Here is a 22,736-nt window from a genome sequence, read left to right on the forward strand (position 1 = left end):
ATATACATATAATGTGTAAAGATTACCACAAGTTAAATATTTAGCACATCTGTCTTCTCTACATAGTTACCATTGTGTGTGCGTGTGTAAGAAGATTTAATTTAAGATCTGTCCTTTTTGCAATTTCAAGTACAAATTATGGTATTGTTAAGTATAAAGACCCTTCTATATATTAGATCTCTAGAACTTATTCATTCTACGTAACTGAAATTCTGCACTTGGGCCAAAATCTCTTCATTTCCCAATCCCTGGACCCTGGTAACCATCAATCTACTCTCTGCTTCTCTGAGTTGCACTATATCATGTCCACATATAAGTGAGATCATGCAGTATTTCTCTGTCTATGTCTTGCTTGTTTCACTGAACATCAAGTCTTCCAGCTCCATCCATGTTATTGCAAATGGCAGAAATTTCCCCTTTTTAAAGTCTGAATAGTATAGGTCTCACCTTTCCTATACTGATTCATCAGTCAGGGATGAGATTGTATCCGCACCTTGGCTAGTGTGAATATGACACAATGAACCTGGGATGCGGATAACACTCCACAATCCTGATTTCAGATCCTTTGGACATATACCCAACAGTAGGACTGATGGATGGTAGTTCTACTTTTAATTTTTTTTGAGGAACCTCTATACTCTTTTGCATAATGACTGCTCAATTTACATACCCATGAGTAGTATGCATGGGATCCCTTTTCTCCACATCCTCGCCAATATTTCTTATCTTTTGTCTTCTTGATAATATTCATTCTAACAGAAGTGAACTGATATCTCATTATGATTTTGGTTTGTATTTCCCTGATGATGAATGTTGTTGAGCACCTTTTGATGTAGCTGTTGGCCATTTGTGTGTCTTTGGAAAATGTCTATTCAGTCCCTCTGCCTATAATCAGAGGAGATGATGGAAATCTCCATAGCATCTGCTCAATTTTCCTGGTAACCTGAAACTGCTCTAAAAAAGTAGAGTCTATTATTTAAAATGTTGTTAAGAAGAAGAGAAAACTGAATATTAGGCAAAAACCATCTACCCAATAGCTNTCATCAAGTCATATACGTTAAAGGACTGCATTTCATTATATGTAAAATTTATCTCAGAAAAAAGAATTGCATACCAAAAAAAACTTACTAATTTATCAAAGCCCTCCCCCCAAAAAATCCCAAACAAACTAGTGATCATTTCTGGGAAAAAAAAAAAACAAAAACAGTGACTATCGTTAGGAGTTTCTTTCCCATGAGTGGAAGATGTCCAGATATTTTATTGGAAATGAGTACATCATAAGGACTGGATTAACATGCCAAATTTATGTCTCACATTCATGGTGAAAAGTAAGTCTTCTGAAACCTCCCAGGGAGGCTAAGTAGATCTTAAGTTCCAAATCCATTCTAACATTCCAATCTCCTTATGCTTTTTTCTCTCCCTTTCCATTAAACCAGGTCAGGTCTGGTATTTCTAATTACCCTACTGTGGGCCACCATTTGTTCATGCTTTAGCCACCAAACATCAAAACTGTTAGCTTTTCTTCGGTCTCCCAGCTACAACATTAAATAAAGAATCTCTGCTTAGGGAATGCATATCAACAAATATGGCTCGATTGAATTTTATGTTTCTTCCATGATTACCGTATTTCTGGTTTTATAACCTAGGAAACTGATGTAATTATTTTGGAGTGTAGTGTGTTCCTCATGGGTCACACTTGGTACCTCACCTTTAAGGGTCTGCTGGGAATCATGTCTAGCTATAGGTCTAGGAGCAAAAAAGGTGGTTGAGGTGGGTCCTGACGAGAATCAGCCCCTACACCACAGTATTTGTTTTCTCTACATTGTATTGACTTAATTCACCTTCCTTATTTTATTTTTTATTCAATATTAATAATATACTAGACATTATTCTACATGTAGAAACTATTATTAGTTGTCAGGCAAGAACTTTATAGAGTATAAATGTGTATTACAAAATAGAAGTTCCTATCTGACATTGAATAATCTTTCATTTAAGGCATCACATTTTCTACTGTCTTATCAGCATAAGATGGGTGATATGAACAATACAAAATGATTTAAGCCTACAAGAATACCTGGAAATGTGGTATAATATTCTTCACCTTAAGGGTTAAGTGTTCCATTGCTTTTCTATTCCTAAAGGAGTTATGTACCATGATATTACTGTGGACATATTATCATCAACTATGATAAATAAAATTGAGCAGAGTCGTTAATGAAATGTCCTTAGAATTTAGTTGGAGGTAAGGGATTAATATAAATATAATATATAATATATATAAACTCTATATAATCATGATGATGCATAATAGATGTATATATTTATATAACATATATGGGTGTAAAGCATATAATACAATATGTATATATAATACTCTGTATATATATTATATATAGTACGGTGTCCAGCACAAGTCCTAGCTCAATAAATGGCAATTATTATAATTCCATTTCTACAATCATTTTCTTTTACCGTATCACAATATTTAAGAGCATGGTCTGAGAAATCAGGTAGATTCTGCATACTGACTCTTTAGTATACTTATTGTGATAATTTTCTTTTCTGTTTCCTCACCTATAAAATGGGGATAATAGCAGTACCTCCTTGTTATAGACATTGCCGGTCAATCGTTATAGAGATGCTGCTCAATACCAACATATTTTTAGTGTGTAAATTAGGATGAAAGCTTATGAATCCATATACATGAATGAAGCTAGTAAAACAATCCCCAATTTCATAGAATTGTCCAAATATGAAAGAGTGATCCTGAGTTAGGATTATTTTTCCTTTTCTTGAACCCATTTGTGCTCTTTTCACTGAAAAATCTATGATTTGTAGCAGTCACCTTTTTTCCCCTCTATTTCAGACATGTTCTTTGTCAAGTTCATCCAAAATGTCCCCTTGACCTCTGCTTGAGGTGAATCAATGTGGAGGTCCAGACACATTGATTTGTCATTTAAGATAGCTTTCTTACTATACAATTTCCTAATGGCATTTTTCATCTGATCATTTCTCAAGGTATAGATTAAAGGATTTAACATGGGCTTTATGGTAGTATAAAACACAGCAACTGCTTTATCAACAGATAAAGTAGCTGTGGGTCTCATGTACACAAATACGCAGGGCACAGAGAAAAAGATGACCACTATGACATGGAGATACAGGTGAAATGATCTTTGTGCCTCACCTCCAAGCCGTGGTTCCTTGGGAGCGCAGAATGACCACATAGGAGACCATCAAGAGGAATAAGTTTAACAGACAGATGAAACCACTGTTGGCAGCAACGAAGAGCCCTAGAGTGTGGGTATCAGTGCAGGCAGGATTGAACAGAGGGTTCAGATCACACATAAAGTGATCTATGACGTTAGGGCCACAGAAGGGTAATGGGATGATAAAGAGGATTTGTATGGTTGCATGTAAAGCTTCCCACCCACACCACTCCCACTAGCAGGCCACACAGCTGCCGATTCATGATGGTCATGTAGTGCAATGGCTTGCAGATGGCCATATAGTGGTCATAGGCCATCACAGTAAGCAGGATGACATCAGGACCTCCAAAAAATTTTTCTCCAAATATTTGGGTAATACATGCATTGAATGGTGTGTCTTCTTGATCAGTGTAGGGGTACTGACAGAAGAATAGCAGGCATCAGTGAAGGAGAGATAGGCCAGGAAAAAGTACATAGGGCTCCCGATAATGGGCTGACAGTGATAGTGACCACGGTGAGCTCATTTCCTACCACAGACGATATAGATGACCAGAAACACAACAAATATGATTTTCTGCATCTTTGAATTCTCTGTGAGCCCCAGGAGAACAAACTCTGTCACATTGTTCCCATTCTCCTTTATTTCATACTCTAAATACTGACATTACCTGAAAAAGATCCATTTTGATTAATGTAACCTTGAGATTCATAAGTTTCTTAATTAGTAAATAATAAATGCCTATTGAGTTGTGGATTTTCATGAGGTTTTTTGAGATATAAAGGAACTTCTGAATTCTTGAAGATTGTGCACACCTCATTGTCTGAGATGACTAAGAGCCTATCTTGAAGAAGTCATACTGGCAGCTAAGTTTGAAAATAGCGGTAGGAAATGGATGTCGAGGCTATGAATGCAAAGCTAGGAATTTTTTCTTTATCCTTAGGATATGGGGATCCATGGTAGGTAATTGAGAATATGAGTGGAAGGATGAACAGGGGTTGGTGGAAGGGTACTTCTTGGATATATCTCTGGGACAGATCTGTGTGGGTTGAATCAAGTCAGCTGACCTTCAGTAAGGGGATGCATGTCAGAGACAGAAAACCCATTATCACACTATTTATAATAGTTCACAAAAAATGTAACAGGGTGTTTTTATGGGAATGTAATAAAAAGCTCCAGGAGCTACTACAAAAGAATTGATAATGCATGAAGTGAAATCTAATAACCTTTTATTAGCTCAAAAATGTATTTTTTAATGATTGTTTGCTATGTGCATGGCAAAGCAGTAACCTGTGTGGTATTATTTCATCCATTTTACAAATGAAGAAACAATTGCAGAGACTGATGTTATGAGTAGGAGATACAAACAGGAGAAGAAGTTAAGGATCCTACCTAAGATCAAGCAGAAAATAAAGAGTAGAGGAAACATTAGATCAAATTATACTTGCTACCTTTTCTTTCCTCCAAATTGTTAATCCTTACTCTACCTTTTATGTTATAGTACACAGTTTTGAAGTAGTAATCTCCTTTTGAATTGACCATAATATTTATAATGACTTTCATGCTATTTCAGTGGCAAGTGTACATGAAGCCATTTCATCAACACACACACACACACACACACACACACACACATTGGACTCTGTAAATATTAATAAAAATGTGGTGCTGATTTCACAGAAGGACAATTTTACTTTGGCCTCTTACACAGCCCCATTTCCTCCCTCTCCTTAAAAGCAGAGATCCTCAGATTTTTCTGCATAATGTCGTAAATCCCTACCACCGTGGATAAGTGAACTGTAAGTTTGAAAGTCAGAGAGACTAGATTGGAATCCTGCCTTTACACTTGCAACTGTTTTATCCAGGATACATTTCTTGGCTCCTTACACCCTTGTTTCCTCATCTATAAAGTGAAAATGACCATATTCACATCCCAAACGTTATGAGAATTGATTCAGGAAAGATGTATGAACATAACTCGCCATACGAAGTGTGGGGACGCAAAGAGCTCTTACCAGTTTTTATGACCGTGTATGCACCTAGGAGATAGGAAGAATTGGTATTTTGAGTGAAATACAGGAAAACATTAAATCATGCAATAAAGTGAGGAGGCGTCATCTCTCCAATTTTACTTTTCAAGAAGCCACAGAGACTCACATTATCCATAGCTGTTAACCTCAGGAAGGACTGTCCCTGGTCCTGCTTGGATTAAATGACTGCTGATGTATGTCATTTATTACTCATACTTATATCTTTTCTGTGTGTGGAATGTATTTACATTTGATGTTCATGCTCATGATTAGTCTTGAATGTTAATGGAGGTGTCCCCTGGCAAAAGAAAGTGCCTGGTGTCAGAGACCTGGGTCCTACAAATGGCCTAATCCTTATGAGCCTCAAAGTTTCATTTGCCAAATAGGTGAACGATATTTAACAACTCTCTCTTGCTGAATTGGTGTGAGGATAAGATATTACTGTTTTTGAAAATGTTGAAACATAAGGATTACTAAATATAGAACATACCAATCTTTAAGATGCTTCAACGTTACTGAAAAACTTACCTTGTAGACTTAGATAATCTTAATGATGTTTAGGGTTTTTCAGAAATAATTCCATCCTCAAACTGGCCTCTCTGTGGATAAGAAACTTTCAATATGAAAGTTATGACACTCAGACACAGACTATTTCAGTAATCCAGTAACACATCAACAGTTCTCAAGAAAGTGTTTCTATTAGTCTAAAACTTTCCTTCTAGCCTAAAGTCCCAATTTCTTCATAGAAAATCAGGGATTTGAATTTAGAATGAATTCTTTAGAAACACTATGGAGAAATGCTTTCCAGATGGCTCTGGTCCCATGGGCACAAGGCAAGAAATGTGGAGGAAACACTTTCAAAAGTTCATTCCTAGCATAATGAATCTTGCTCTGGAAATGTGAACCCCCCATAACACTTTTACCTGGCACTGCATGGATATTTAAAGAAATTTCCAAAAAGATTCAAGGACCTCAGCTTATAGCTGCTGCTTTCTCTCTCTGGAATTAATTATCTCCTTCGATGGAAAGGTTTTGTCTTAGAACCAAGTGTGCCGAAGAGACATGTTTGAGAAACATCCAATTTTGAATAGGGAATTGCATTCCCTGTACTGGGAGCCCGAACGTGCAAGAATCCCCTTTCTCTTTGTGAACATTGTTTTCTAAGGAAGCTAAATGTCAGGTTAATAGGAAAATGGCACAATATCTGTGTGGGAACCTGTGATGTACTTAACTTGTTGACTCAGTTCCTAGAGAGAACTTCTGTCTCCTTAACAATATTAAAACTTTTCTGGAAACCTGCTCTTGATTGCATCACAGCTAGAGTAGTGAGGGCAGAAAATCTATGGAATGGCCGCCATTAACAATCTTGACTCCTAAAGCTATTTTTCATGTTCATCAGAGGGCTGGAAGTAAAGAGAATCTCTAATAGGCTCCCATTTAGTAATCTCTATTTAGAAAGGCCCCTCACACAGTTTTCAGCTTGAGTTCATGGCCCTGAGATCAAGAGCCACATGCTCTATTGACTGAGCCAGCCAGGCGCCTCCAAGAGAATGATTTTAAGTCTTTCAAATATACCCAGAAGTAGGATTGCTAGATCATAAGTTCATTTCTTAATTTTTTGAGCCTTACCATATTGTTTCCATAACAGCTGTGCCATTTTAAATTTCAACCAACACTTTATAAGGGTTTCCTATCGTCCATATCCTTGCTAACCGTATCCTTGCTAACATTGGCTATCTCTTGTCTTTGTTTTATGATAACCATCAGAACAGGTGTGAGTTGATATTCATTTGTGGTTTTGATTTACATTTCCCTGATAGCTAGTGATATTGAGCACCTTTTCATATATTCCCAACCACTTACATGGTATCTTTGAAAAAAAATGATTATTCAAGTCTTTGGCCCAATTTTAATTGGATTATTTATTTATTTACATGCTACTAAGTTGTATGAATTCATTTTATATTTTATTTTATTATTTTTGTAACCCTTTATCAGATACATGCTTTGTGAAGATTTTTCCTACTCTGTAGACTGCCTTTCAATGTACTGTTTCTTTTTCTGTGCAGAATTCTTAGGTTTTATGTAGACACACATGTTCTTTNTTTTTGATTTTTTTTCCTTTTTTTTTTTTTTTTTTTTTTTGCCCAATCCAAGAAATGCTTTGTAAGTCTAACGTCAAAAGCCTTTCCTCTCTGTTTTCTTCTGGGAGGTTTGCTTTATTAGGTCTTATTTGTAAGTCTTTGATTCACTCCAAGTTAATTTTGTGATTAGTGTGAGATAGGGTGTACTTTTTCATTCTTTTTCATATGGATATCCAGTTTCCTCTAAACCGTTTACCGAAGATACTGTTCCTTCCCTATTGTGTGATGTGGTACCCTTGACAAAAATCAGTTGACTGTATATGTGCGTGTTTATGTCTGCGTTCTTTTTTCTGTGCCATTGCTCTATATGCCTGTTTTATGCCAATATCATACTGTTTTGTTTCCAATTCTTTGTAATACAGCTTGATATAAGGTAGTGGGAAGCTTCAAGCTTTACTGTTCTTTGTCAGGATTGTTTTGGTTATTCAAGGTATTTTTGTGGTTGCAAGGAGAATAAGTAAGTTTTTTTCTTTTCCTGTGAAAAATGCCATTGGAATTTTGATCAGGATTGCAGAGAATCTATAGATTGCTTTGGGTTGTATGGACATTTTCACAACATTAAACTTTCTGATCCATGAACATGGAATACTTTTCCATTTATGTGTGTATTCTTCAATCTGTCTCATCAAGACTAATGGTTTTCAGTCTACAAGGCTTTCACTTCCTCAGTTAAATTTATTCTAAGTGTTTTATTGATTTTGAAGCTATGTAAATAGGATCACTTCCTTAAATTCTCTTTCAGGGAGTTTGTTGTTAGTGTATAGAAATGCCAGAGATTTCTGTATGTTGATTTTTATCCTTCAACTTCATTGAATTCATTTATTAATTTTAATATTCTTTAGGTGGAGTCTTTAGGATTTTCTGTATATGAGATCATGTCATTTGTGGAGAGAGGTAGTTTTACTCCTTCCTTTCTTAATAGGATGTTTTTATTTATTTTTTAATCGAATTTCTCTGGTAAAAACCTTTAGTAAAATGTTGAATGTAAGTAGTAAGTGTGAACACACTGGTATTGTTCTGATTTTATGAGAGAAATTTTTTGTGGTTTGTTGTTGTTTGTTTGTGTAATGATTTTTCTTAATTGTTGTTCTAAAATCTATCTTCTTTTCTATGTGTGGCTATCCAACTCTCTCTTCTATCAGGGATGACATATGGAGGAACATGAATGAAAAAATCATAGTTTTTTATATATTAAATTGAGCAACACAAGAAAACATGTTTAAAAATAATTTGCTACACCCCGGGACAGAAGTATAACCACTGGTAGAAAGACAGAGGGAGACACACTTTTAATGTTTTCCACTCTAAAATAAACTAATGTATTCTTCTGGAAAATAAGAGGGGTGTCTTCTGTTTTGTTTTGTTTTCATTAGTGAAGTCTCTAAGCAAAGTTATATCTGTCATCTTGTAACAACAACGTTGTAAACTACAAAAATTTAAACTCCAGGAGTTGACGACCAATTCATGATCATATCTTTATGAAATAGAATGGTATAAACCAGACTCAACCCTACTGAAACTGGCGAGAGTCTATGTTCTAAAGATCCTTTGTCATCTCTTTCCAAGGATCAAAGAGTAGTCTCTGAGTTCCTGTGATTGAGATTGACCCTGAGGAGCTTTTTTGAACAGAAATTAATGTATAAAGCATTTGGTAGAAACTTCAATACTGTTTCATATGCCCTGTTTCTTGGTCTTTGAGCATAATAAAATCTGTCAGCTTTTACCTTCTTAGGGATGTCAGCCCTTCAATGGAACTAACAGTTCTTGGTATTCAAGACATTAGTTCAGGGGCGCCTGGTTAGCGCAGTCGTTAAGTGCCTGCCTTTGGCTCAGACATTAGTTCAAAGACATGAATGAAAGAGTGTTGTGGAGGAAAGTTACAAATGGATAATGTTCATTTATTTCAATGTTTTCTAAATTTAGTTAAAATTTAGCCCCCTTTGCTTCACTTAGTAGAATAGAAAAGGGCATATATTCAAAGGTATGGCTCCTAGGATTTCATTGACTCATAGTCCTCTTGTGCTCTAAGAACATCAAGTATCATCCAGTCCTGCTGTTTCCTATCTAAGTGTTTAGATGTGTTATACAGTCATACAACAATTATGAGATGAGGTTGTTAAAAATATAGATTTTTGAATACCCCTTAACCATGTACTAACAAATTAGAAACTCTCAGCACAGGTACTGTTATCTGTTTAATAGTCTCTCCCAAGCAGTCCCATGATCTAATAAGTTAGAAAAACACTGATTTAGTCATCATTATAAACAGAGCAAATGGAAGTCCATTGAGATTTCAAGCTGGGACAATAAACATGGTCCATGGTGTGGTTCCAGGGCCAGTGTTTCTTAATTATAACTTCTATTCCAGATATACTGCTGCCTTTGGTTTTTCTTACTTTTAACTTTGTGAATGCATCCACATCTGAGATAATTTTTTAAAGCACTATATACAGTTCTTAATGTAATCTGTACACACACACACAAACAGTCCACCATAAACACTTACCTAGGTATAGGCAGTCACTTGAATTATCAGATTTGTGCAAAAGACAATGGAACAATGAGAGAATAATCAGTGATGTGTTCATTTGTTATAGAAAAGTAGAGCTCAGATTGCATGAAGTGAAATATTGATGTGTGATGAATGACTCACTGTACTCAGTAAAGCTGTTTGGTTCAAACACTGGTGGAATCCAGTATCCCAGCTATGCATTTCAGGATTTTATTTGCCCTGCTGATTGAATCAAGTGGCCTACTCATCACAATTCTCTTTGTTTTCATTCAGTTTCTTTAGTTTTTCCATGTAGTCACTTTATGTTAATTGGGCACCACTGGTTACAGACAAGGCAAGATTAGTCAATTAGCAGAAGAAGGTGAATGGGATGTTAGCATCACAATACAGATCATAGAGGTAATTTATTTCCCCAATTTCCTTACTGTTTGGGTAAAGAAGATGAGTGCTAGAGAATGGAAAGCTTTCTCCCAAGAGTAGAAGAAGAGGACAGGTCCTCTGAGTTTTAAGCTTGTTTTATCTCTTTCACATGCTGCACACACCTCCCCTCTTTGAAGCCTTGCTAGGTTTAGTTTCCACTGTGTTATGAGGACCTAGATCAGAGCACTGTAGTTCAGATCTGTTATTTTTCCTGCATCCTTTTGTGCATGCAGCATATACATATGGAGTGCTCAATATGTTTCTATCACATTTCTAAGTGCTAGAAAATGGCCTTAATACTTCATAGTAAACTCTCAGTTTAAGACAAATGACAGAAAGACCAAAATAGGGAGGAGAATACAATGGTGCTGAGAATGACCATGCTGAGCTTCTGGGTTTGATACGATCTGTGGCCTAGATCATTCAGAAAATGCATCTACTTATGAAATATTAGAAGAACAGAAAGAACAACAATAATAATGATAAAAAATACCCCACATATATAGAATGTGTTTTCTGTCTTTTGTTCCTCCAAAAACCCTGTGAGGTTTTTATTACTATCTTTGTTGAGCATATGAGAAAATTTAAGATCATCCAGGTAAAATTGTTCCTTTCAAGTATTTACCATTAACCTCTGAGAAAACCTTCCTGCCTCACAGTCTTTTCATTGCATTCTTGAGTTCTTCTTTTCTCGGGGACATAGATCAGGGGATTTAACATGGGGGTGATAATGGTATAAAATACAGCCACCATTTCATCCACTGAAAAGGCAGTATCAGGGCACATATTTGTGCAAGTACAGGGGCCAAAAAGATGATGACCACAGCAATGTGGGAGCCACAGATAGAGAGTACTTTGTTCTTGGCTTCTGCTGAGTGCTTCCTCAGAGAGACCAGGAGGATGGTACAGGAAATTGTCAGGATTACAAAGCTCCCGAGAGCAATGGTACCACTGTTGGCTGTCACCACACCACCAACAACATATGTGTCTGTGCAGGCAAGTTTCAGCACAGGGTGGACATCACAAAAGTAGTGCTCGATATCATTGGGTCCACAGAAGGGCAACTGGACTCCCAGAGCCACTTGGATAATGGAGTGTAAGAACTGACCTATCCAGGTCCCCAGCTACCTTTTATTGCATCTGTCCCCATCCATGGTAGTCATACAGTGTATGGGTTTACAGATATCCAAATAATGGTCATAGGCCATTACAGCAGGGATGAAGATCTCCATGCAACCCAAACAATATACCCCAAAGAGTTGCAGCAGGCACCCCACAGAGGAGATAGTTTTGCTCTTGGCTCATATGTCAACAAACATTTTGGGAGCTGTGACTGAAGAGTAACAAATATCCACAAAAGACAAGTAGTTGAGGAAGAAATACACGGGAACCTTGAAAATATCGAACACGTAAACAGCATGATGAGGAGGGTTCCCAGAGAACAAGCTTGTAGAAGAAAGAAACCCCTAGGAAACAAACTCCTTCAACCTCTGGGTTCTGAGGAAGACCCCAGAAAAGGGATTCAGTTACACTGTTCATTTCTTCCATGGAATTAGTCTACCACAGCAAGTTCCCAAGAGATAAAGAAATTATCTAAAAGAGAAAAACATTACAAGAACAACATTTATTTATGACTCAAAATAAATGAGAATCCTAGTAGTTAGAAATGGATAAATGGGTGCTTCCAACTCCTTGACATGCATAATTAGCGAAATTGAGGTGTACATATTTTGATTATCTTACCTCTACCATTAGTCCATTCATTCACATTATGAGGAAAGTTCAGAGACAGAAAGCAAATTCTCTAGGTCACACATCTAACCAAGAAATCAGCTTTTTAAATGTTTTTTTCATTTCTTTGTTTCTAGAGATTTAGTTGTTCTAATTATATATAAGATAGTCAACTAACTTTGAAACAATTCAGTGTTAGGGATATGGTAATGTTTATATATCTGGAAAAGCTCATCTTATTTTTGTTGCAGAGTGAAAACTTGTTCCCATATTTTCCCTTCTGAATAGTGCCAGGAGTGTTGACGTACTTAGTTGAGTATGGGCAATCTCTGCAGGTTCTTCTTAGAATACTCTGACCATTGAGTACATAAATTTATGGTCCCCTATTTGGTATCAGGCTCTTAGAGTCAAGAGGTGGTGGGTACAGCTAGAAAGAGGGCAAAAACTTTACATGTCTCCTTCTGAGCCAATGGTGCTGTAATTCTAGATAAATCGTTTAGCTTCATGGGGCTTCTGTTATCCCATTTGTGAAATGAGAAATTTCAGTTTTATTAGTTATCACATGAGCAGTTATTTGTAGTTTGAAATTAAATCCTTTCTTTCGGCCTGGGATAGCCTTCAAACTCTTATGAAGAGTCCGAGATAAAAGTGGATAAAGCAATGGAAGGAACTGCTGGAGACACATCAGGACCTGTTGGATTTGAAAGTAGGGGAAGTGAAATCTCAGTGATATCTTGTCTTTGCTATGAGTGTTTGAGGATTCCCTAGCCGTTACTTTTAAACATCTGTCTGTGATCTAAAAAATTAAAATGTCACAGGGAATAAAAAGGAAGGGCTCTGCCCTTAATCTCACTAAATTCCATGTGATCTTTTATTTTTCAGGTTTCATATTAGTTTATATTGTTCTCCTAGTCAGGATGCATTAGATATTTCAAAGAGGACGTAACTGGAAATATTTTGAATAGATTTACAAAGAGGAGAGTATCAGATGCATCTTCAGTGCTGGGACTTCAGGTGCGCTAGTGAGGTCACCAGAACGCACGTGTGAAAAGCAGTATGTGCAATAGTTTTGACTTAAACTTACAAGTTCCTCCAGCTGAGCCACAGACGTAGAGGATTCCTCTAGGGGTAGGTCAGGAGGGCACTGCACAGTGTCCTAGGCCATCATCAGGACTTGTGTCTGTCTGAGGCCACAATCCCTCCAAGTCTGTCAGTATAGCACACATAGCTTCTACTATACCCTGTGCTCAGCTGTCCCTTTGCAGCAACCTTGTGCTTGGCTCTTCCAGCTTTAGGGAAACTACAGGGCTTTGTTTTCTCATATCTGTGTATTATGGCTGATAGAGTAGGGTTTACAGGTGTGCCGTCTATTATATAGCACGAAATATGATAATAACAATGGTAAAAATCATAGTAGTAATAATAATTACTAGTTTAGGTTTAGACTCAAGAGTAGCCCCCTTGCTTTACATGTTCATTCTTCCTTTTATTTTCCATCTGAATTAAAACATACAAACAAACAGAAACCCCAGAAAACACAACTATTTTCCACTGAGAGAGTCCTTCTAGCTGAGAGGTCTCAAGACTAGTAGTAGTTGACAACTGGGATCATGACCTGAGCCAAAGGTAAATGCTTAACCCACTTATCCAGCCAGGCACCCGGTGTTGACTTTATTTGGAGACTAAGTATATTTTAAAGAGATGTGTGTAGGTGCTGGGTGGATAAGCAATGAACTTGCACTGGCTAATTTTATATATTAACTTTCCTGGGCCTAGGGTGCTCAAATAGCTCTTGGACTATCCATTTAGGTTGTGACTTTGAGATATTTCTGGATGATACAACTTTTGATTGGTAGGCTGAATGAAGTAGTTTGCTCTCACTAAAGAAGGGTCCTCAAACAACCAAATGAAGTCCTGAAATTCCAAAAGGCTAACCTCCCCTGAGTAAGAGGGCGATCTCCTGCCTCAGAGCCTTCAAACGGAACCGTTGGCTCCTCTGTCTCATGGCTTGCACATGGACACATGAACTCTCCCTGACTCCACAGCAGCCTTCTGCCGACGGACCTGAACGGAGTCATCGACACTTACTGGTTTATAGCAGTTTCTGGTCTTTGGACTCAAAGTGGGACAAACTGCGCAGATCTTGTGGTATGCAAACACATATTCAGCATTGACAAGGAGTAGTATCTGACCCACGTTACAAGGCAGATAAACTTTGATGACATAGTGAATGAAATCAGCTGTTACTTTTTAGTAAACTTCATATTTTTTAGCAGGTTTATATTTACAGGGAATTATGGAAATACTACAGAGTTCCCTCGTGCTCTGCATTCAGTTGTCCCTGTCACCGTCTTCCATAGTGTGGTACATTTGTCACAACTCCTTCACTTCACACAAACACATTCTTTTTAACTAATAGCCATACTTTTTTCAGATAACATTGACATTAGCTATTGCCGTTTTTCTTCTCCAGACTCTCATCCAGATGCCACATCATATCCAGGTGTCATGTCTTCTTCTGAAGCTACAGACAGCGACAGTTTCTCTGAATGTTCTTTTATTTATTTATTTCAGTAATATATTAACATACAGCTGTAGATTAGTTTCAGGTGGGTAAGATAATGCTTTACAATTCTAAAGACAGCTGGGTGGTGTGTGCCTTTAGCTCAGGTCATGATCCCAGGGTCCTGAGATGAGCCCTGCATGGGGAACTCTGCTCAGTGAGGAGCCCCCGTCTCCCCCTCCCTGTGGTACTCCCCCCACTTGTGCTTTCTCTCTCTCTCCCTCCCTTGGTCTCTTCCTGACTAATAAAGAAAGAAAGAAAGAAAGAATAAAGAATATCTTCAAAAACATTCTCTAGTTTACTCAATTCCCAACACAATGTGTATCATTAACTTTTTAAAAATATTTTATTTATTATTTATTTATTTATATATTTATTTATATATTTATTTATATATTTAGAGAGAGAGCTGGCAGGGGGAGGACAGAGGGAGAGGGAGAGAGGGCAAGAGAAGAGCCTCCCTCCTGAGTATGGAGCCCCATGAAAGGCTCAATCCTAGGATCCTGAGATCATGACCTGAGCTTAAAACAAGAGTGGGAGGCTTAACTGACTGAGCAAATCAGGCGCCCCCTAACTTTTCTTGTTTTTGATGAACTTGACAGTTCTTAGGAGAACTACTCAGACGCTTTATATAAAAACTTTTATTTGGGGTTTGTCCAATATTTTCATCAGGTTTGGACTGGGGTTATTTGGAGAATGGTCATACAGGCAAAGTGCCATTTGCATCACATCATGCCGGTGTGCACATAGTTTCAATGTGACTTATCACCATTGAGGTTAACCTTGATTACCTGGTTGAGGTAGTGTCTGCCATGTTTCTCCTCTGTATATCTGCTTTCCTTCCCCATTCCACAGCGTGCTTTTTGGAAGAAACTCGCTTGTGTACAGTCCACAAATTAGGGATTGAGTGCATTAGGAATGCTTTTTTTGGGGGACATGTATATATTATCCTCTACTTATTAATTATTTATTTAAGTGTCTAGATCATTATAACTTGTAAATTTTTTATACTATGAGTTATGTTTCAACTCAGTGTCATTTATTTTGTAAACCTTTTCCAAATTTTGACACTGGAGGATCTTTCCATGGCTCTGTGTCCCGTTGGCGCATTCTCATCAAACTGTGACTGTTCTTGTGTGTGTGTGTGTGTGGTGTGTGTGTGTGTGTGTGTGTTAGGACTACTTTACCTTTTCGCATTACACGATGTTCCAGTTCATCTTGTACATTCCCTGCCCCAGACCTAGAATCAGCCATTTCTTAAAGAAATCCTAAATCATTTGCTTAGAGGATGGTATTAGGAACTAAGTCCTGGCCTTTAGATCACTACCTAATCACTGTCTTTATATTCTAGCCAAAAAACATCATTTATCCCCAAATAAACACCTTTAATTGCAAGAAGAGATCACTTTTTTCCCATAATCAAATAGTACTGAAGATTTAGTTCTTTGTCACATCTGGCTTATGTGCCTTTTTATTTTTTCTTTTAAGATTTTATTTGTTTGAGAGGGAGAGAGATTGAGAGAATGAGTGGGAGGAGGGGTAGAGCTAGAATCAAACTCCCTGCAGGGAAGGGAAACCTATGCAGGACTTGAACCCAGGACCCTGGGATCATGACCTGAGAGGAAGCCAGGGGCTTAACCAAATGAGCATCCCAGGCGCCCGAGCTCATTTGTCTTAATTAAAAGGGAAAGGACACTTTAGGGAATGACCTTCCCCAGACTCCTGTATATTGCATCATGCATGTTTAAATACTCCTGCAGGAAAGGCAGAAGAGAAGCATTTCCCAGTCAAAATTACATGTGAGGGTGGATTTCAGAACATTTGGGATGCATCCAGGGCCAACCTGGTCTTCTTGCATACAAGCGAGAACCAGAGCTTCAGTGGCATTAAAAGAGATCAGACAGAAATTTAGAAGCACTTTTTTTTTTATTGTCGTTTGAGCAAATAGTGGCTGAATTACCTTGAGAAGAAAAGAGGACTACTGAACATCCTATCCTTTGCATAAGCTCTTATCAAAACTGGTAAGATTTGTGTAGGTGATCAACATAACTGTATTTTATACTTGGACAAAATTAATCTGATCAATGCCACAGTGTGCATCTAACACAGAAAGGCCTTTGTGAAAGGGTAGAAATTTTAGGGAATTTTCTAAAAGTGCTTTACAATGTAAAATGAGAGGACAAAATAAATGATATGCACAGCAGCTTCTGGTGGAGAGAGAAGCAAATAGAAATAACATGTTTGAGTGTTCCAGGAAATGCTCCATGGAAATGATGATTTTACTTTGGATGGAGTATGCTTGCCTTTTCAGTGCAGAGTATTTAATAGGAGCAAACAATATTGGATCATAACAGTAGGAAATTCTCTTAATTCTTTCATTCATTTTATGAGTACTTATTATTAAATACATTCTTTTCCCCCACATGCTTACGTCCAAAAGTGAACAAATAAAAATTAACTTCCTTGTTTTGCTTCATTTGAACATATGCCACTCATATCTATTAATCTACGAACTATACCCTGTCTCAGTCTATATCTCTATCAGTAGATAGAGAGACGATAGATGATGGTAGATAAATAGATAGATGATAGATAGATAGATAGATAGATAGATAGATAGATGATAGATAGATAATGGATAGATAGGCAGATAGGTGATAGATTGATAATTAGATGCATTGATGAATGGATAAATAGATATCTTTTTATAATGCTTAATTGTTTGAAACCACAGAAAAGTTTTCATTTCTGTCTGCTGAATAGTTGGACTAAGGGCATATCTGGCAAATTCCTAAGAATGCAGAAGAACCTGTATGATTGGCAGTGTGGTTGGTGCATGATGTGGTAATGAGCCTAGAGTCCAGAACTGCCTCTATAGCTGACTCACCCTCTTACCCAGACATTTAAATCTTACTCCGGCCCTGGGAATCTTGCTGTTTCTGCAGCCTGTGTCAGAAGACAGTTGTTATCATCCAGTAATATGTAATTAACAAACCATCTACTAAGAGAAGGTTACTAAAAGCTTTATTTTTAATGCAGCATCATTATGCCATATTTTCAATGGTAAAAGGGAATATTTTAAAAGGTAAGTCATTCACCTAACTTTGATTCCAAGAATGCAATTTCCCCACCTTGAGGACACAAATATTATGCTATCTCTGTACTCTCTTAAATACAATAGATATGAGTCAGTGTGTTTGATATTTATCTTATTCTGGAGTTAATGAGAATATTACCATCCTAGGCATACAGTTCTGAACTCTATCACTTTTCAACTTGTTTAGAAACCATTATATATATATCCACATTCTTTTTATTGATGATTGCATAAAATACCATCCCTGATTCATTTAGCTTCCTTTCTGATGGACACTGAAGTGGTTTCTGACCTTTTGCCAACATGGAAAGGATTGTTGTGATTGTCTTTGGGACTGAGTGGGACTACTTGCAGCAAATGGAAACACCACATGTGTCTATGTGCCATCAAAGTGGCATCAATGTTGAAAATCACTCCCCAAGACATTTCGCCCCCTTAAACTCCTACCAAAAATAGGTGGGATCAATTGTCTCCCACAACATTTTCAGCAGTGTTTGTTAAGAGGCATTTATCAAAAATGTCACTTTATTAATCTGATAGGTGAAAGGATGTATAATTGGAATTTATATTTGAATGTATTTTTCTATGAATGAATTTATATTTTTACTTTATTTTTTAATAAGAATGGTTTCTTTTCAATACAGCTATTTTTCAACTTTAATTTGCATTAGTTATTTTTGAAGATTGTGTTTATTAATTTATTTATTTTATTTTTTTTTAGATTTTTTTTAAATGTATTTATTTGACAGAGATAGAGACAGCCAGCGAGAGAGGGAACACAAGCAGGGGGAGTGGGAGAGGAAGAAGCAGGCTCATAGAGGAAGAGCCTGATGTGGGGCTCGATCCCATAACGCTGGGATCACGTCCTGGGCCAAAGGCAGACGCTTAACCGCTGTGCCACCCAGGCGCCCCTGTGTTTATTAATTTAGAGAGAGAGAGAGTGTGGGAGCAGGGCTAGAGGCAGAGAGACAGGCAGAGACACAATCCCAAGCAGGCTACTTAGCAAGTGTGGAGCGAAGCATGGAACTAGATCCCACAACCCTGAGATCATGACCTGAGTGGAAATCAAAGAATCTTATGCTAAATCAGACTGAGGCACTCATGAACCCTATGCATTGTGTTTTCAAAGATTGATCACTAAGATCCATTTATATTTGAGAAAATTATCCTTCTGTGTGGAATACATGTTGGAAATGTACTTAAATAACTTGATACTTATGCATTTAATTGTGCTACTATTTGGAAAATACATGTGATGAGGACAGAGAAGGTTATTCCACTGTTTGTTATATATAAATAAAATATAAGTTTCCCTACTATTTCTATCTTCTTTTACTGAAGTCAGTGTATAGGACTCTCAAAATAGATTCCAAGAATTCTATTATAAGATTCAGCTATGACTTGGTGGTTCCTTAGCACATTTTCTAAATCTCTGGTGCATAAAATAACATGATACTTGAAAGAATATTTTGATTATTGACAAATGTTCTCTATCTGTCCTTTATTTTATTCCCAGTCTCTCCTTATTTCTTAAGAAAATATGCTGAACAACCCATTAGAATACTGAACAAGGCGAAGAACTTAACTTTGGACAACATAATATAATTTAAAATGTACAATGTTTTATCATAGAAGATGAATTTAGATCTCTACACAACTAGAAATTATCAAGAGTAAAGTAACAGGAAATAAAGGTCATCAAGGAAACAGATTAAAATAAATTTCATGATGGACTGGACCAATTGACTGAATGCTCACTGCTAAAATATTGTCTGTCTCTTGTCCTGTCTATCTCTCTGTCTCTCTAGGTTTCATTAAGAAAAACACTATCAATTGTTTCTACATCATTCCTTGAATGCTCAGAATATTTACTAGCAGATACTTTATAAATGAACTACCAAGGTCAAAGAGTATGAAAGCACATTATGTAAATCATGCAAGAGTTTTCTCCATTTTGCAACATTCGACCCTAATAGTTCCTTGATGTAAACGAAGGAAAGACACTCAGCTCAGAAAGTTACCCTCTTGATACCAAATTCACAAAACTAATGTTTATTATGGTTGAAGAATCGGGTATCTTTCATTATTGATACATGTCCTTGCTTCCATAAGCAATCACGAGAATAGACTCTGAATAAATACTATGATCTCCACTTTATTCAGAACGAAAAAAAAGAATGTAAGATATTACACACTGGTAAGTGGCACACACATGATCAAGCATACGGATTTGACTTCCAAATGGAGTATTCATTTCATAATATTTCTTTATTTGCAGATTAATTTTTTCTAACCAGTGCTTCCTCCACTTTGCCTGAAATAATGCAGCAAAATCACAGCGTAACTGAGTTCATACTGTTAGGATTGACCCAAGATCCAATGAGACAGAAAATGGTATTTGTAATCTTCTTGATTTTTTATGTGGGAACTGTGGTAGGGAATTTGCTTATTATTGTGACCATCAAGTCCAGCCAGACACTCAGGAGCCCCATGTACTTCTTCCTATTTTATTTGTCCCTTGTTGATTTCTGCTTTTCAACTTCCATAGCCCCCAGACTAATTGTGGATTCACTCTCTGCAAAAAAAATAATATTCTACAATGAGTGCATGACTCAAGTCTTTGCCCTGCATTTATTTGACTGCATGGAGGTCTCTGTTCTCATCCTCATGGCTCTTGATCGCTATGTGGCCATCTGTAAGCCTTTACATTACCCAACCATCATGAGATGGCAGGTCTGCACCATCCTGATTGTTCTTGCATGGGTAGGGTCTTTTATTCATGCTATAGCCCAGATTACCTTGGCCTTGAGATTGCCTTTCTGTGGACACAATTTGATTGATCATTACTGCTGTGATTTGCAGCCCTTGCTGAAACTTGCCTGCATGGACACATACGTGATCAACGTACTGTTGGTGTCTAACAGTGGGGCCATTTGCTTAAGCAGTTTAGTGATTCTGATGATCTCATACATTGTCATCTTGCATTCCCTGCGAAACCACAGTGCAGAAGGGAGGAAAAAAGCTCTCTCTACTTGCACATCTCACATCATCGTAGTAATCTTAAGCTTAGGTCCATGTATATTCATATATACACGCCCCCCAACCACTTTCCCCATGGACAAGATGGTGACTGTATTTTATACCATTGGGACCCCTTTTCTCAACCCACTCATCTACACACTGAGGAATGCAGAAGTAAAAAGTGCCATGAGAAAGCTATGGCGTATCAAAATTCCCACAGAAAGTAAAAGATGAAATGAGGGTTTTGGATGATTCCTTAATCTGTACAGATATCAAATATGATAGCATATATCCTGACTTGCCCAACACACTCTAATATAATGCAGCTGATTTCCTTGCTTTTTCTGTACTTCTGTCCTGAAATTAGTAGCTTCCCTCCTAATGCCAGCCTGGTCTTTCTTTTCCTGAGAGCTCAATTCTGTCATTGCTGATTATGAAATACGCCTCAGTCTCAGTCTACGCTCTGGCTTGAAGGAGAAAGATATTTATACAATCACAACTGTTCAAACAGTGAGCATCCAGAAATAAAGATTAGCCTGTTCTCCATGACTTGTGATTACCTCCACAGCAAATTTGAAATAAGGTATCCTGCTTTCTCTTAAGACTTTCAGGGCAAAGGAACTAACTATGTGTCTTAAGCAATTTTTTTATTATATCATGGATTTATCTTTTGAAATTTCCATACAAGTGAACTGGAGGCCAAAACTCTGTGTGTGTGTGTGTGTGTATACATATATATGCATGTAATTTTTCTTTTAAGTAAATTTTCTTATTTCCTTTGACTATTAAGGTAATCAAGGCATTATTTATAGGTTTTTTAAATGTAGTATTGTCAAGACCTCGAGATATTCAGCTAAATTTGATGATTAGTATTGACTTCTACAACACTACAATGGAAAGAAGTAAAGTAATGTGTCTTGTCAAGACTGAATGAGAATTTAAAATACACCATAGATACAACATAGTTTCTGAAATTGAAGTACAGAAAGGTAGAACGTAGTCTGAAGGAAACCTCTGTATATTGTTTCATTTAAAATTGGGTTGTATCAATGGAATAAATGAAAGTACCAGAGGTGTTCAGAGATACTCACTTGACTTGTCTCTAGGTCATGAAATTAGAGAGACCTTACTTTTACAGCAGGAAGCTACATTGTTTCTGTTTGCTCTTTCCTATTAAAGGGGTAGTGTGGATTCTCACATTGGAGTTACCCACAGAATTTTAATGCCCATGGTGAGTGGAGTAGATTATTATACTTACCTTGAATATGTGCATGCCAGGGGTTATATCATGAAATTTTAAAATTCTTTGATTTCAGAGAGTAGAAAACTAATTCAAATGTATATGTGCCCCCTGATGTTTACATCAGCAATAAATAGCAGTTAAATAGGTGCTGGGGATTAAAGAATACAATTGTGTTGAGCATTGGGGGTGGCATGTAGGTGTGAATCACTAAATTATACAAGTGAAACTCATATTACTCAGTATGTTAGTTAACTGGAATTTAAATACAGACTGAAAAAAAATAAATGAAATTCATTCTTTCAATGCATTGCAGTGTACCACATGCTCAGTAAATGTGACAAGATTCCATTTCATTTTTAATGCTGTTCCCCATTATACCTGTAAAACTTTAAAAAACCAATAGTTACTTTCTGTCAAGATTATTTTTAAAAAATTCATTAAAATATCATGTTTTTACGGCTCTCCCTATTTTTTGCCTTTGGGGCTATTATGAAGCTTCGTGACTGCACTAGTCTCCCAAAGCTGGCATGCTGACGTACACTAATTATAATTCAGTTGTACAACTTAATTTTTTATATATATGTAATATGAAAATATCACCATAATCTAACAGATTAGCACATCTATCTTCTCTATATAGTTACCATTGTGTGTGCGTGTGTAAGAAGATTTAATTTAAGATCTGTCCTTTTTGCGATTTCAAGTACAAATTATGGTATTGTTAAGTATAAAGACCCTTCTATATATTAGATCTCTAGAACTTAT

The 22,736-nt window shown here is 36.9% G+C and overlaps 1 protein-coding gene and 2 pseudogenes across 1 annotated transcript; 1 reads left to right on the forward strand and 2 right to left on the reverse strand.

Annotated features, from left to right (window-relative positions):
* Nucleotides 1–2,828: 2,828 nt before the first annotated feature.
* On the reverse strand, nt 2,829–10,097 carry LOC100476520 (annotated as a pseudogene).
* Nucleotides 10,098–10,906: 809 nt separating this feature from the next.
* LOC100476269 lies at nt 10,907–11,864 on the reverse strand (annotated as a pseudogene).
* Nucleotides 11,865–20,029: 8,165 nt separating this feature from the next.
* On the forward strand, nt 20,030–20,962 carry LOC100477764 (olfactory receptor 4C11-like). Its single transcript, XM_034644683.1, has one exon. It carries the CDS (start codon nt 20,030–20,032, stop codon nt 20,960–20,962), a length of 933 nt encoding a protein of 310 aa, XP_034500574.1.
* The last annotated feature ends 1,774 nt before the right edge of the window (nt 20,963–22,736 follow it).

The sequence above is a fragment of the Ailuropoda melanoleuca genome, chromosome 16, assembly GCF_002007445.2.
Source record: "Ailuropoda melanoleuca isolate Jingjing chromosome 16, ASM200744v2, whole genome shotgun sequence".
In the NCBI taxonomy this organism is placed as follows: Eukaryota; Metazoa; Chordata; class Mammalia; order Carnivora; family Ursidae; genus Ailuropoda; species Ailuropoda melanoleuca.